Here is a 14,191-nt window from a genome sequence, read left to right as displayed (position 1 = left end):
GAAACAGGTGTCAGATCTGCGGAGACGCAGATTAAAGCCGTCAGAAACGTCTCACCTGCGCTGAACGCAGAGGCGACCGTCAGAGCGACGGACAGGTAGTACAGCTCTGTGGTAGTTTTGGCCTGTGGGCAAAGACACAACTCATTTTGATGCAGTAATTTTGCGTTTTCTCACTATTGCTGCTTTTCTTTTCTTACACAAGCGGCTGCTGTGAGAGTCAGGATGGCAGTGCACAGTCCGTGGCCGCATGACAGAAGTCCAAACACATGATAGGCAGCCCACAAGCCCTCAGGAACCGGATCTAGCAGCGTGAATACCACTGAAAGACCTGAGAGGAGAGCAAAAGTTAAAATTATTTTTTGTTTTTTTTAACTGCATGTGATTGGACTCACCTGAAGCAACGATGGACAGGGCAACAGAGGCCGACAGGTTGTTCAGAAGAGGTTGCCTGCAGTATCTTGAGGATTTTGACCTTTTATGGCAACAAGAAAAACACTTTTACATGTAAACCCATGACTTGTGTGTGACTTTACGTGATGTCTACATCCCAGTTACCTCCCCATGACGTAGAGCTGGGGGGCCAGCACCACCACTATGAACACTGCATTCACTATTTGGCTGTTAATGAAAATGACACATCAGCTGTCATGCGTGAACGTAAATAATAACTCTCTCTCTATAAGTGTACTTACAATTTTAATCTCTGGTTCAGTGGTATCCATCTGCTGCTGTGATAGGCCATGAAGACCAGCATGTAGAGAAACATTGATGCTGTGCATTCAGGCGAGGGCGGGTAGAAACACTGCGCTGTTGGCTAAATGTGCTCCAAGGAAAGATTGGGTTTCATTCACTATTATTATCAGGGTCACTAACACAATACAATTCACATCAGATGTCACAATTTATCTTAGATCGTCATATTTATGTGTGCATAATCTTTGGATAAAAAACTATGAGTTATGAATCAAATGTTGATATCAAACATAACTTGAGTAAGATTTTTAAAAAACCTATGTAAATCCAACTTGGCCCTTTATGAAAAGGCAAACCTTATAATTGTTTCTTCCAATCTAGTGTCATCAAGCATTTACAATGACTGCTGATGAGTTTTTCACATCACAATGCAGTAATTTAGCCCGCTTCCTCTTTGGAGATTTGTTTTATTTCATCAACACCGGAGGAATTTTGAGGATGAACAGCTCATCTTACTTTTATTATGGTTCTCCCTGTCTAGGGTTTCCACTGACCAGGTAACTGGTTTGCCTTCCAGTAACACTATGAATAAGTAGGTACAAACGATGGATGGATCACATTGTCCTAGCATCCTAAGCCAAAATAAAAAAATGTACCAAGTAGTATTTTAAAAGTAGAGTTCGCAGCATAGACTAAACAAAGAGAGGGCAGACAGAGGAAAAGCAGCTCCACCTGGTGTCCCTGAACAGGTCTGGTGTTCCAGTCAAAAACAGATTTGTTTTGGGAAACCAGAGTCTTTGCCGTCCTCAAGGCTGAGAACCAGTTTGTTAAAAGTTGCTGGAAAGTGGAACAAAATCCAACAATTCTTTTGACTGAAGTCAAAGTCCTTTTACTTTAGTTAAAAGACCAGCCTCATAATTTTCTATTTTAGCCTGCAGTTTGCAACATTTCTCAGGCCTGATCTTTGGCAGAGCCAAATCCACTTCGACACACCTGCTTCAAATTGATGTTTAATCAACAGGCTGCAGAACCTAAATGTGTGGCACTGTGTGCAGGGAGCTTCCTCATATTATGCAAAAACTATTTCTCTTCCTGTGTGTCTTGAATAAGAGAGGTGAGCGTTGCAACACCCTGCCTCATGCTGACGCTATAAAACATCCAGGAACTCACACTGCCAAGTTTTCAAGAGAGCCAAACCTCCAAAATGCCTGCAGACTACAATGGAACATGGGAAATGGTCAGCAATGACAATTTCGATGGTTACATGGTTGCACTTGGTAAGGTTTTCTTCCTTTAATTATTAGTTTGATGCATTAGCTGTGTGGATGTCTTAATTTTTAGTCAAAATAAGTGTTAAAAAAAACAAGCCTGTGTTATGGATGATTTTTCTGAATTAAACTGGTTTATGTCTTGCAGACATTGGCTTTGCAACACGCAAAATCGCCGCTATGCTGAAGCCTCAGAAGGTGATCAAACAAGATGGAGATTCTTTCACCTTCCAAACCACCTCCTCTGTGTTAAAGTACGAGTGCTCCTTCAAAGTTGGAGAGGAGTTTGAAGAGGTGACGAAGGGCATGGACAACCGCAAGTGTCGGGTAACTGAACAAATAACGTTTAAAACTTTCAAATCGGCATAAAATTAAAACATACCGAGAATTAATAGTGTTTTCTTTTACACCTCTACCAGTCTGTGGTTAACTGGGACAATAATAAGCTGGTGTGTGTTCAGAAAGGAGAGAAGAAAGACAGAGGCTGGATTCACTGGATTCAGGGAGACGAGCTTCATCTGGTATGCTGGCTCACTTTTTATATTCAGTTGGAAAAGACACACTAGTCCTGCATGCCATATTTAGAATTAACCCCTTTGCTCTACTGGAATATGATTGTACTGTTTATGTATGAAAAGTCCTACAAATTTGATAAAACTTTCATTTTTCTCTTTCAGGAACTGACCTGTGAAGGTCAAGTGTGCAAGCAAGTCTTTAAAAGGATGTGACCCTGACTTTAAAGATAATGGCATATCTTGTACATGTTTTCATCATAAGTTGAGATGCATGCAAAATAAAAAAAAGCAGACCAGCGATCGTGATTCATTTCAACACTAAATGCAGGTGCTTTGCATTCTGTTCTTTCTTTTTTTTTTAATTTCATTATCAGAAGGCACAGAAAATATACACTAGGTATAACAAAATTATTTTTGATTTGACTGGAAGTGATGTTGAGCAGAAAACGGAGTTTTTTTCCCCCTTGAAGGTCTGAAAAAGAGTTGGGTAGGAGGAGACGTCCCCTTTAAACCAAAAGGTCACTGCCTGCACAAAACAAGTCTTTTCCCCAATGTGTGTTACTAGTACAAGTCACAGTGAAGAGACTTGTACTAGACTATAGTAAATCTATAGTTTTATAGATTCAGTGATGAATCTATAAAACCATGTTCTAGCTGTGCAAGCAGAGAAATTGTTACTGATTAGGACAATAATGGCAGATATTACATAACTTAAAAAGTACTGCAAGAACAAAAAGCTACCAAATGGTGTGTAAGATGCAAATTTTACGTTCCTTTTTATTGCTCTTATATGCAAAGTAGTCAGTAAATTTTGAGGTCTGAGTTAAAAACAAAACTCTTCCCTGAAACCTGAAAATTGGTTATTCTTCACCAAACCACTGCAAATATTTAGTTTTTATTTAACAACCAACTTCAAAAGTCCCAAGTAATGTACCACTATTTTTTTGTTGGTCAGCATAACAGCACCTACAAAACTTTGTAAAGTGAAATCGCTTATAAAAATGTTTGAGACCCAGTTACAGTAAATCAGCTTTGTTTCTTATAAACCTTTCAAACCCACATGAGTTGGCTACATTCTTTTCTTTTATGCTTCATTTAACATCCCTTTGGGATCAAAGTTTGAATTTGAATTATGGGCAGATACTTGTTTTGCATAAGGGCAGTTCTGACCTTTCAAATGCAACTAACGATGCTGTTAACATATATAATCAAAGCACAACACACACTGAATTATACAGAGACTGCAATTCATATTGAGTAGATTCAGTGACCGTTTATAGCATCCAAATATTTTAACTATACATTCAAAGATGCCATGTGCTTCTAGCACATTATCAAGCTTTTGTAACATTTAATCAACAATCAAAACCTTTCTAAATTTGGATCACATCCGGAGGTGGGCACCGGCTTCCCATGAATAGGTACTGGTGAAAGGAAATCCAGTCCGTTAACAATAAATGTAAACCACTTACCATGCAGGGATAGCGTTGAATGTGACATACCTTGTAGTTCACCATTAGGGCCACGTGGGGGCGCTGTGTAATTTCTCAACTCAGACTTTAGAGTCGTTGGTTTGTGCCGCGAGTTTTTGTTTCGTCCGCCACTAAAAAGTTGAATCAGTTAACAACCAGATCAAACCATGAGCTAACAATACGCTTCAGCCCGTCATAAATCTGATTTGTTCGACATTTTGGTTATTTTTAAACGTATCTCGCAGCCGCTCAAAAATGTCAGTAGACAAAGAGGAAGCTCGTCAGGTAAGAGACATTTAGTTACCATTACCATCATATCCACTTAGCCAGGGTAGCCAAGGTCGCATTAACATCCCTCTGTCAAAGTTTGTAATGACTTGGTTTTGTATTTAGAGGTTGAAGGCAGCGGTTCATTATACGGTGGGTCGTTTGTGTCAGAAGATCGAAGAAGAACACCGGAGGGAGTTCAGCCGACAGACCATAGCAGCCATAGCCGAAACGACATTCAGAGAGTGCGGTGAGTTTCTGAGTCATACAGTGCGATTTTCACACAACACCGCCGCCTCACATAGTGATGGAATAAGTCATTCAATGTTTCACTTTTATGTAGCCCAACCTGCCAAACATAACATCTAAACTAAGGTTGTCCAACGTGTGGCCCGGGGGCCATTTGCGGCCTTGTCCCACAAGCAAAGAGAGCGATTTTTACAGGCAAAATCTTCTTAAACATGTTTTCAGATAAAAGACGAGTGTTTTCCTTTACTAACTATGTTTTTCTTTTCATTGATTGCCCTAAACAGCAAGCACTGCCCAGTTTGTTTTGCCTTGCATAATAAGAGAAAGAATAATGAGCCCAAGAAAGGTTGAAGAATATTTACGTGGCATTTAAAACTGATCCTGTTTACATTTCTATCAACAATAATTCACTAAATTTCTAAATTGACATTACTTTGTTATAATAAAAATATTGTTCATTTAGTAAGCGATGAAAATAAATGTCTTCAGAAATAAATTTTTAACTCTGATTAAAAAAAATAAACAAACTTTGTGGCACTTGAGTTTTCTCAGCCCTAGCAGCCAACAGCGTCAACACTCCTAAACTTTTTTTGTTATTATATTGCAATATTGTGCTTTTTTTAAAGTTGTTTCACATTGCAACTATAATGTATGGCAGTGTTTCCCAACCCCGGTCCTCAAGGCACACTGCGCTGCATGTTTTAGGTATTTCCTTGCTTCAGTCCAGCTGATTTCAATTGATGACTGATTAACAGGCGTTTGTTGAACTGCAATCAGTTGAATCAGGCACATTAAAGTAGGGAAACCTCTAAAACATGTAGGACAGTGTGCCTTGAGGACCAGGGTTGGGAAACACTGATGTATGGTATTCTATTGATTGTGATAGACCAATAATTTGTCAATTACATCAGGTTTGTTTGGCATCTTCCATTAGTGAAAATGTTTCTATTTTCACTACTCAGATAAAATAAAGCAAGAAATGGGGGACTGATAAATGTAAAATGGCACAATGCGATCCTTATTACTGTCTAATGAAAGCAATGTTTTTACATGTAAAATCTACCTCCAATGTAATGTTTAAAATGTATTGCAATTAAACATCACATACAATCCTGTGTGATCAAACATTAATGATCTAACTTGTTCCAGTGCAACCTGTACAAAATTAGGCTCATAATGTTAAATTTTAATCTGCAGATTTTTTTTCTTTACATTTTGAAACTCCTGTCACAGTTGTGATGTAATATGTTGACAGAAAACATAATAAAATGGTTTTCCTTCTATATGCAGACATCTTTGCCAAGGATCTGGAAGCTTTTGCCAGGTAAGGCTTTCCGAAGCTCAACCATTTTAATTATTCAGGGTTTTATTCCTCTAGTAAAAACAGAAAAAAAATTATATTGTGACTGCTCTATTTTGTTTTATCTTTAGACATGCCAAAAGAAGCACAGTGTCTGCAGAGGATGTAAAACTTCTAGCCCGCCGCAGTAGAGCTCTGGTAGGTTTGAGAAAAATAACCAAGTTGCATGAATCCTCGTCACACTTTCAGTATATTACAGTTGTTCATGTCATATATGTATATACATATTCTACACAAGACGGCACATTTTTATTGTTTCATTTGCCTTTATTTAGTCCAACCACATACAAAATAAAAGTGAAGAACTGGCCCAGGAGCAGCGAGAGTCCAGAAAGAAGAGTACAGTGAAGAGGAAGAGCAGAGAGACCGAGGAGGAGAGCAGAGAATGAGGACAAGACACAGGGAAGCCGGCAGTGTCTGACTTTGTGCTCAACATGCATAGAAAAATAAGAGCTTGACAAGAACAAACTGCTTTAATGAACTTTACAGCACAAGACTGATATAAAGCTAAACTCGTCTCAGGAGGCGTCTAGTTGACATGAAGAGATGAATGATGAGCAACCAAATCTTAAAAGAACTGTTCATGTAACATTTACTGCCTCCAATAAATCCTATGTTCATCTACCTGGTTTGGGTTGTTAAACATACCATTAAATCCTCTAAAATACTGTTTGACATACCGACTAAAGCTTCAAGGCAGTTTGCCTCTTCATTATTTTGTCCTGACTGATTCACACCCAAAAGCCTATTAAATGGTGGTTAAGCTGTTTAACAATAAAACCCAGAATAAATACATAAATGCATATTATTTACCTTCATATTTTCTGTAATTTTTATATAAAAAATCTGGGTCTGAATTGTTATTCCAATATGCAATTTTGATCCGTGATCAAATAAAACACTATGCAGGTAAGTATTTATAGGAAATGACATTTCCTTAAGAAAAACACTGAAAACAAACAAAAGAAACTGTTTACCAGTTGTAAAAGCAGCTATGAAGTTATAGAATAGAATTACTTTATTCGTCCCAGCAGGGAAATTATTCCCTGCTGGGAAGTTTCCCCAAGGAGAGTAGGAACTGATGCATGGTCACTACGTTCTGTAGATTTGAAGGTTTAAAAGCAACCGAAACTGCAGAAGAACTGGCAAGGGGGCGAAAAGGAAAGTACCCGCAATTACAGTAAACCGACTGGCTTACAATTTTAATTTAATCCATGCATAGAGCTCAATATTTATAAAGCAATAAAGTAGAGATGCACCGAGAAACTGGCTAACTACTCTTATTTCACGATCTGAAACCAACATCTGATCTTTTTTCTGATTAGTAAAATTACCAACAGGTCATACAGAAAACTTCCCTCTGTGAGGAAGCTGTCACTAAGACTGTTAGCTATTCTCAATGTTGTTTTTTTAAGTTCAGAGCGAGTGAAGCTTTATCATCCTTATAGAAGGGAAAAACACTTTCTACAGACATGATGGAGGGAGTGAAACTTCCCAATACATCAAGCAAATGAACAACTTAGTCCAGTAGCTTCAAACTCCAGTCCATGAGGGCCAGTGTCACACAACTTTTAGATGCATGCCCAGGTTAAAGATTTAGGTCATTAGCAGGATAACAAAGTTGAATGAATGCTGAGAAAGCAATTCAGCCACTTGAATCAGATGTTAGAGGGAACGTCTAAAAGTTGCAGGACACCAGAGACACGAAGACTGAGCTCTGACTTCAACAATCTAATTAGGTTGGAAATTTGATTTCAACGGAGCTTGCCAAAAAAAGAAAAAAAATTATATTGTATTTTTGTGAACAATAAACTTTAACATTTATTGCAATAACTACTAATGCCATTTATCATGGCACGTTTATTTAGGTTGCTTCTTTTTTGGGGGTAAAGAAATCTCTTAGGAGAAACAGTTTAATTTTCTTTACATTCAGAAACATAAAGACTAATTTGTCATTCTGAAATGTAAAAGAAAAATTTGATTCTGAAAAAAAATCTGTATTAGTATCAGTAGGTCAGAGCTCAAAAAGATTTATCGAAATTCAGCAACTGCGTCTCAGATCGGTGCATCTCTACAAAGAAATTGTCCAAATGCAATATTTATATTTCCTTTGAATCATTTTAGGAGAAAACTAATAAAAGCCAGATAACTGGGTGCGTGTTTGTTAAAATAACTTACCACAAACCTTCAAAGCTGATGGTTAGAATTGGGAATGTGCTCTAAAAAGCCAACAGAAGCAGCAAAAGGACAGGTACTACCCCATGTCATGTCTGAGAAGGCCACACACTGAAAGTGTTGGAACTTCCATCTTCTTCCTTCAGGTCAGGGTTCAAACGGAGACCTCGACCAGCAGAGCCCAAGGTCCCTAGATATGTGAATCGAATTAGATGCTTTGGATTCCACAAACCGACTCAAGCAGTATCAGCTAAGTAACTATTCAAATGAACTTTATTAGAGAACTCCCTTCATTTGACATGTTTTTCTTGTTAAAAACACCTCACAAACAACAAAGAGCTACCGGGCACCATTGGACACACACGTCTCCACGTTCTCACATCCTCACTCGCGGCCCCCCAGAGTCTTCAGCAGGTGTCATCCACATCAAGAACACACTTACAGGTCAGTTCAATTAACATGAAAGCACACACCATACAGCATTCAAATCAGATAATATAAGCAATACAAATATTCATCACAACATTCCACTACAGGTTTTATATTTCTGCACTTAGACATACTTAGAAGGAAGGAAAAAACTTGCAAAGAAAAAAAAAAAAGAAAAAGGGACAAATCTTGAAGTACTAATTAAAGAATGTCCATGTTAGGGGGGAGGCGCTCGTCGCATCCGCAGCTTCCACTCACACACTCAGAAAAGCAGTCAAATTGGGCTCTACCACCGCACAACCAGTCCTTTCCACGCGTCTCTCTCCGTTCGCTCACTCATAGCTTCACTCCTCGCCACAAGCCATCCTCAATCGCACTCATCAGTTCTTAAAATGTCAGTTGCGCAGTTCTCTCCATTTTTTTTTTTTTTCTCTCTTAAAAAAAGTGGATAAAAGTGAAAACACCCACCGTCTCTTAGAACATGCGGAGTGAGGCCGTTCTTTGATGGCATAGCATTTACAGGTGGGAAGAGGGAGAATGATACGGGTATCACCCCAAGAATACTGCCAAAGAGGAGCTTCGTCGCGGGGAAATGGAAGAGAGGTGAACTGCAGAAGAGATTTCAGTGAAGGCTTTTCCACAAAACTTGACTGCAAATAAAGTTGCACTTAAAAAAAAAAAAAAAAGACATTTAAGTTTCAACCAGATTCTTTCCAATGCAAGATTGCCTCTCAAGCCGATGGTGACAAAAGCCGGATAATGGTGAACCGCAGACATTCATGCATTTTCTAAATGGGCATCACATTTCACAATACATGCATTAGAGAATCCAGTTGAAATGGATACAAACAAACAAGACAGCAAAAATAGCACTTTAGTCAGAGATCCTGGTAAACAATTCACTTCAACAGTTCCTAAATTAAATCTTTAGCATTTTTTTTTGTCTCCAAATGTACAAAACGTCTTTCACCAAAGTGTTTAGTTTTCAGATACGCATCAACACCAGAAATAAACTTTTGAAAAAACTCATCTCTCTCACAATACTTACCATAGAAACACTTAACTTACATACCCCACCCAGAGGACTTTGACTCCATGCTGGACCCAAACCCTGAGCTAAACCCACTGCCACTGGTCGTAGAGTTTGACCCTGAGCCCCAGCCCAGACTGGCGGAGCTGGTGCCGTAGTTGCTGTTGCCTGTGCTGAAAGACTGACCCTGGTCCCTGCTCGAACTGGTCCCACTAGAGCTGCTGCCTGAGGTGGATGTCTGTTGCTGGCTCGCCAGCATACCCATCATGCCCCAACTACTCTGCAGAGCGGCCTGAGCAGCGGCCATCATGGCGGGGTTCAGGCTAAACGACCCGAAGTTAGCCAGACTACTGTTAGCGCTGCTCCCCAACCCACTGCGGTTGCTACCGAACGCCTGGGCCCCGAAACCGTTTCCAAACCGGGCCGTACGGTCAAACTGCCTATTGCCATGTTTGGGCTCAGCGTTTGAGATGTGAACACTGACTCCTTTGATGATAAGGTCCTCTCCACAGAGAGACTGGGCGACCTGTCGGGTCAAAACAACAAAAAACAGCACTTAACCCCTTACACGCATCATCTGTTTCTGCTTTTACGTCACTTTAAATGTTTCAGCTCAAACCAATTTAAATAGAGAAAGATAACCCAAGTAAATATAAAATAATTTCATTTATTAAAGAAAAAAACAATCCAAATAATAAGTAATCGCTCCCTGTTATGAGGAATTATTTTAATTATATTAAATAGTTAGCAGTGGGTCTGTTGGAATAAGCAAAAAAATCTATTAATTGCATGATAGATTAAAATGCGCTCAATAATTTCCATTTGCATGATTTATCATTTCTTTCCATCAAAAACTGGATACAAAAGTCTTCAATCTGGTGCTTTGGTCTCAAGTAGCTCTTTTTGTGAAGGACAGCTTTGTTTACAGAGACTTCATTATTAATTATTGTTTATTTATTTTGGATATTTAAAATGTCATCCAGTTCCAGTGTTAAATGTTCATTAGAATCTAAAGTTTATTGAACTTTGAGGATTTGTTCTTGCATTACCATTATTATACCATTTGAAAGTGATCTCTAAACAACTGCAATAATTTCTGGGACAATTTAACATCCAGCAAAATGTCTTTTTGTGTCAGGCGTAGTTGGCAGTTCACTCAGTTCCTTTTAACTGCTGGCATGTTGCATTTTTCTAAATGCTGCATCAGGTGTAACATTGACGCCACTTCTCAAAAGTCCCCGAAATATTTTCTCAACAATTTCTGCCGTGAAGATGATTTTTTGATACTGATAGAAAATAGGAATTTTTTATTTTTTTTTTGTCCAGTGTCAACACTGACCTTAACTGAGAAATGCAATGTCTGTGGTGCTTCAGAGGCTTATTTTTGGTTCTTTTGTTACGTTCTGGATGAGATGTCGATGAAGCATTGGACCAAGTTTAGTTGGTCAGCTATTTCTGAGGTTTGCTGGAATCCCAAGACTTATAAAAATGTTTTTGTAATTCTTACAGGATTGATACATGCTAGTAATTGTGTTTCTTATTCTTGAATTTCTTTGGATGGAGTCATGAATTGTTCCTTTTTAAGACCCGCCAGCCTACTTCCTGGCTTCATGCAGGTTTTTTATAAATGTGTTAGTTATGGAGGTTCTTCAGTAATCAAGCTTTGATCTCTGTTTTGCAAAAACATCGAGTTAATCACAATTAACATACAAGATATGTTTTATTTTATTAGGAGCAAAACTAATTTAAACTACTTTTCTCCTCTGGTTATTGTTGTCTGACATTAAAACCAGTTTAATTAGCTGAAACATTTAAGTGTGATAGAAAAGCAAAACAAAAATGTATTAGACATAACGACATGTTTCTTTTGCATTTAACACAGTACCTGATCATCTGCAAATGTCACAAAGGCAAAAGCCCGGAATGGTTTGGGGATAAAGACGTCTGTGACTTCTCCATACTGCATGAAAAACTGTCGAAGGTCATCTGTGGTCATGTCCTCTGTGCAGCGTCCGACAAACACTTTCCGGCTCCTCAGTGGCTCATCGGGACCTTGCTGTAAATAAACAGCAGAGGGGAAACGTAATTGTTGCAGAGTGGCAATAGCAGATTTTTTCTTGCCAATATATGCAGCTATGTGGATGGACATTACCATATTCACCTTCGAGTTAGGAAGCTTGCAGTCACACCATCTTCCATCAATCATGTGGCGCTGGGAAATCACTTTTTCCTGAGCTTCGTACTCTGTGAATCTCACAAAACCAAATCCTTTGGAGTTACCAGTCTTAGCATCTCGTTTAACCTGAGAGAACAATAATCAATAATAAACACACGTCCGCATAAAAAGCTATTTAAAAATGCAGTTTATCAAATAAAAAAAGCATTATGAGACGCACCTGGACCATTATAACTTCTCCAAATGTGCTAAAGTAGTCTTTCAGGTCCTGTTCAGTTGTTTTCCAGGGCAGACCCAGAACAATCAGGTCAGAGGTCTTCATGTCTCCCCTCTTCATCTTCACAGCCGAAGAGGCATCAATTTCATCCATTTTCCTTTTGTTATCTAAAATTAAATACATCAATTAACCTTGAACAGACATAAAGACCTATTCTCTTCTGATTCATAACTCTGATTACGTTATCCGACACGTTTTAGGTGAGCTTACAATCAAATAGAAATTTTTATCCAATGTTTATATGAACAAAGGCTGGATTTAGCAATTATCTGCTTCTTTTATGCAATCTATCCGTCTTACCATTTATAATTAAAGGGCTTTATTGGCTCTGTTGTACCCACGTGTTCCCCAGTAAGAGATTGTGTTTGTGTTCCAAAACCCATAAAAGGAATTATTGTAGTCCTTTAATTCAGGCAAACAAAACTGGTAGCTATGATAAGTCGCACTGTATTTCATATTTTAACTGGTCCTGTTTTTTCCTCTTCATGATGCATTTTTTGACTGTTATATTTAAACATTTGTACAATATTGTAAAATTCAATCACTTTTGCAGCTACATAAATTTTATTTAGCTGATCGTTTATTTGATAAAACATTTGTAACATTCAGTTACAGAAGATCCACAAACCATAAAACAACATGCAGAATTTGGCCTCCCTGGTTTGTTTTCAGCATCTCTTACCCTTATTAAATCTGGACTGAATTATCCTACACAATCTTTAAAGCGCAGTCGCTAGTCAGTGAAATATTTATGTTGTTTATATTAATTTAAAAAAGAAGCTTCATTACCTTAAAATTTTAGATGTAAACAAATGAACTCCAGCTTCAATTCATTCATAACTTAAATCAGTGTAGAAAATAAAAATGATCAAACTTTGTAACTGGACAAAAGCTGATGTGTTATGACACTTTAAAGATGAGGCATTTTGAATAAAAATCAAGCTAAAATACCACTTAGTATTCAAAAATTCTGATTTCAAATGTTATGTTATGTATTGCTATGGTGGATGTAGTTCAGAAGACAAAAACCTTTTTCATGCTTACCCAGAATTTCAAAATTGTTCAACTCTGATAAAGCATCTGTAACAACTTGTGACCTTTCAAGAGGTAACATTTTTGAAACTTTCAAATTTCACTGGATGCTTCATGAAACTGTCCAGTGTCGGCTGCTCTGCTCTAACTTGGAGGGCGTGGCAAAAAAATAAGTAAACTTTTTCCTCACTCCGAACACTACAAATCAAAATAAATAAAACGCCTCTCCGTCACACAGAACAAAAGTGTATTTAGAAGGTTTCCGTGTTTACCTTTTGGGTAGTTCACTACGTATACAACGTTCCCCCATCCGTTTTCTGGCGCGTGCAGGACCCCCTCCACGAGACGCACTCCACGCATGCACTGGGACACGGGGCTCCTGAACCGCAGGCCGCAGGCCCCTGGAAACTGAGCCGCTACTGTTGACAGCAGAACCGTGCCGTCGTCCTCGGCCGGGATCTCCATGGGCTCCTCGTTTTCCTCTTCCGCCACCCGAATGTACCCCTCCGCCATTCTCGTATTTAAGAAAAAAACTTGTTTTCTGAATGAAAACAGAAAAGCGGTTAGCCCCCCGTTTGCCCGGCTAACCTTAGCTGATGCTAACAGAGCTGAATCGGTCAGCCCAATCTGTTGGTTGTCTGACGGAGAAAAGCTTCTCAACTTAACGTCACTTCACACAACCACGCCACGATATGTTTAATACCAACTTTCTTCAACAATTCCCGTAGATTGTGCTACAGGACGAACATCAGTTTTGTTCTTCCTTTGTTCGATGCAACACTGGGCAGCGATCTGTTTCGTCAACACCGGATGACAACAGTTCCAATGCGCTTCTCCGCCGGCGGGAACAAAACTTGACAAAACTATTTCCCCCCTACAAAACTAATGTTCGCAAACTTGAAACGTTTCAAAATTTTTTGCAAATGCCTCTTCTCGACTCACAAGTAAAGCAAGACACTCGGCAAAGGTGAGTGTTTTTCCACGAGGCGAAAACAGACGACACCACGTAAGGCCTTCCAAAATGGCATGGGCTAAGCGAAGCAGGACCTACGTCACTTGGGTGGGCGGTATCATTTTTTAGGAGGGGTCCTTTTCTGTACTCTGCCTCATAAAAACGACAAATCAAAATATCTGTCGTTACCTAACGAACAAATCGACCATTATATGTTGTAAAAAATGCTAATCTATTACAGCATGTTCATGGCTATGATGAATTACACTGCAGATAATCAGTTTGATTTGTTGTTT

At 38.8% G+C, this 14,191-nt stretch overlaps 3 protein-coding genes across 6 annotated transcripts; 2 read left to right on the top strand and 1 right to left on the bottom strand.

Moving 5' to 3' along the window:
* The first annotated feature begins 1,743 nt into the window (after window positions 1–1,743).
* rbp7b (retinol binding protein 7b, cellular) lies at window positions 1,744–2,773 on the top strand. The gene is made up of 4 exons (XM_028003909.1): window positions 1,744–1,970; window positions 2,110–2,288; window positions 2,381–2,482; window positions 2,639–2,773. The coding sequence occupies exons 1-4, from the start codon at window positions 1,898–1,900 to the stop codon at window positions 2,687–2,689; spliced, it is 405 nt and encodes a 134-aa protein (XP_027859710.1). The 5' UTR covers window positions 1,744–1,897; the 3' UTR covers window positions 2,690–2,773.
* Window positions 2,774–4,078: 1,305 nt separating this feature from the next.
* Window positions 4,079–8,487, top strand: cenps (centromere protein S). Its single transcript, XM_028003910.1, has 5 exons — window positions 4,079–4,233; window positions 4,342–4,465; window positions 5,755–5,788; window positions 5,896–5,962; window positions 6,100–8,487. Exons 1-5 carry the CDS (start codon window positions 4,204–4,206, stop codon window positions 6,211–6,213), a joined length of 369 nt encoding a protein of 122 aa, XP_027859711.1. The 5' UTR covers window positions 4,079–4,203; the 3' UTR covers window positions 6,214–8,487.
* On the bottom strand, window positions 6,071–14,010 carry tardbpb (TAR DNA binding protein b). Of its 4 annotated transcripts, XR_003593737.1 has the most exons (7): window positions 13,886–14,010; window positions 13,216–13,484; window positions 11,855–12,018; window positions 11,611–11,760; window positions 11,344–11,514; window positions 8,897–9,984; window positions 6,071–8,189 (listed from the first exon to the last, which is right to left on the bottom strand). XR_003593737.1 is itself a non-coding variant. In XM_028003905.1 (6 exons), the coding sequence occupies exons 1-6, from the start codon at window positions 13,969–13,971 to the stop codon at window positions 9,493–9,495; spliced, it is 1,332 nt and encodes a 443-aa protein (XP_027859706.1). In that variant the 5' UTR covers window positions 13,972–14,010; the 3' UTR covers window positions 8,255–9,492. The 4 variants fall into 4 exon arrangements, 3 of the variants coding, with proteins under 3 accessions (XP_027859706.1, XP_027859707.1, XP_027859708.1); XM_028003905.1 differs by lacking the exon at window positions 6,071–8,189 and having other exon boundaries at window positions 8,255–9,984; XM_028003906.1 differs by lacking the exon at window positions 6,071–8,189 and having other exon boundaries at window positions 8,255–9,984; window positions 11,620–11,760.
* Window positions 14,011–14,191: the final 181 nt, after the last annotated feature.

This window comes from Xiphophorus couchianus, chromosome 20, assembly GCF_001444195.1.
Source record: "Xiphophorus couchianus chromosome 20, X_couchianus-1.0, whole genome shotgun sequence".
In the NCBI taxonomy this organism is placed as follows: domain Eukaryota; kingdom Metazoa; phylum Chordata; class Actinopteri; order Cyprinodontiformes; family Poeciliidae; genus Xiphophorus; species Xiphophorus couchianus.
This window is presented reverse-complemented; position numbering and strand designations above follow the sequence as displayed.

Bases quoted from the DNA above. Each gene is read 5' to 3' on its own strand.
- rbp7b (XM_028003909.1), top strand. From the start codon at position 1,898: ATGCCTGCAGACTACAATGGAACATGGGAAATGGTCAGCAATGACAAT. The intron at 2,289-2,380 runs GTAACTGAACAA...CACCTCTACCAG, and splicing joins TGGACAACCGCAAGTGTCGG to TCTGTGGTTAACTGGGACAA. The intron at 2,483-2,638 runs GTATGCTGGCTC...TTTCTCTTTCAG, and splicing joins AGGGAGACGAGCTTCATCTG to GAACTGACCTGTGAAGGTCA.
- cenps (XM_028003910.1), top strand. From the start codon at position 4,204: ATGTCAGTAGACAAAGAGGAAGCTCGTCAG. The intron at 4,466-5,754 runs GTGAGTTTCTGA...TTCTATATGCAG, and splicing joins AACGACATTCAGAGAGTGCG to ACATCTTTGCCAAGGATCTG. The intron at 5,789-5,895 runs GTAAGGCTTTCC...TTTTATCTTTAG, and splicing joins GATCTGGAAGCTTTTGCCAG to ACATGCCAAAAGAAGCACAG.
- tardbpb (XM_028003905.1), bottom strand. From the start codon at position 13,971: ATGCCATTTTGGAAGGCCTTACGTGGTGTCGTCTGTTTTCGCCTCGTG. The intron at 11,515-11,610 runs GTAATGTCCATC...GTTTATTTACAG, and splicing joins CTAACTCGAAGGTGAATATG to CAAGGTCCCGATGAGCCACT. The intron at 9,985-11,343 runs GTACTGTGTTAA...TTGACCCGACAG, and splicing joins TGACATTTGCAGATGATCAG to GTCGCCCAGTCTCTCTGTGG.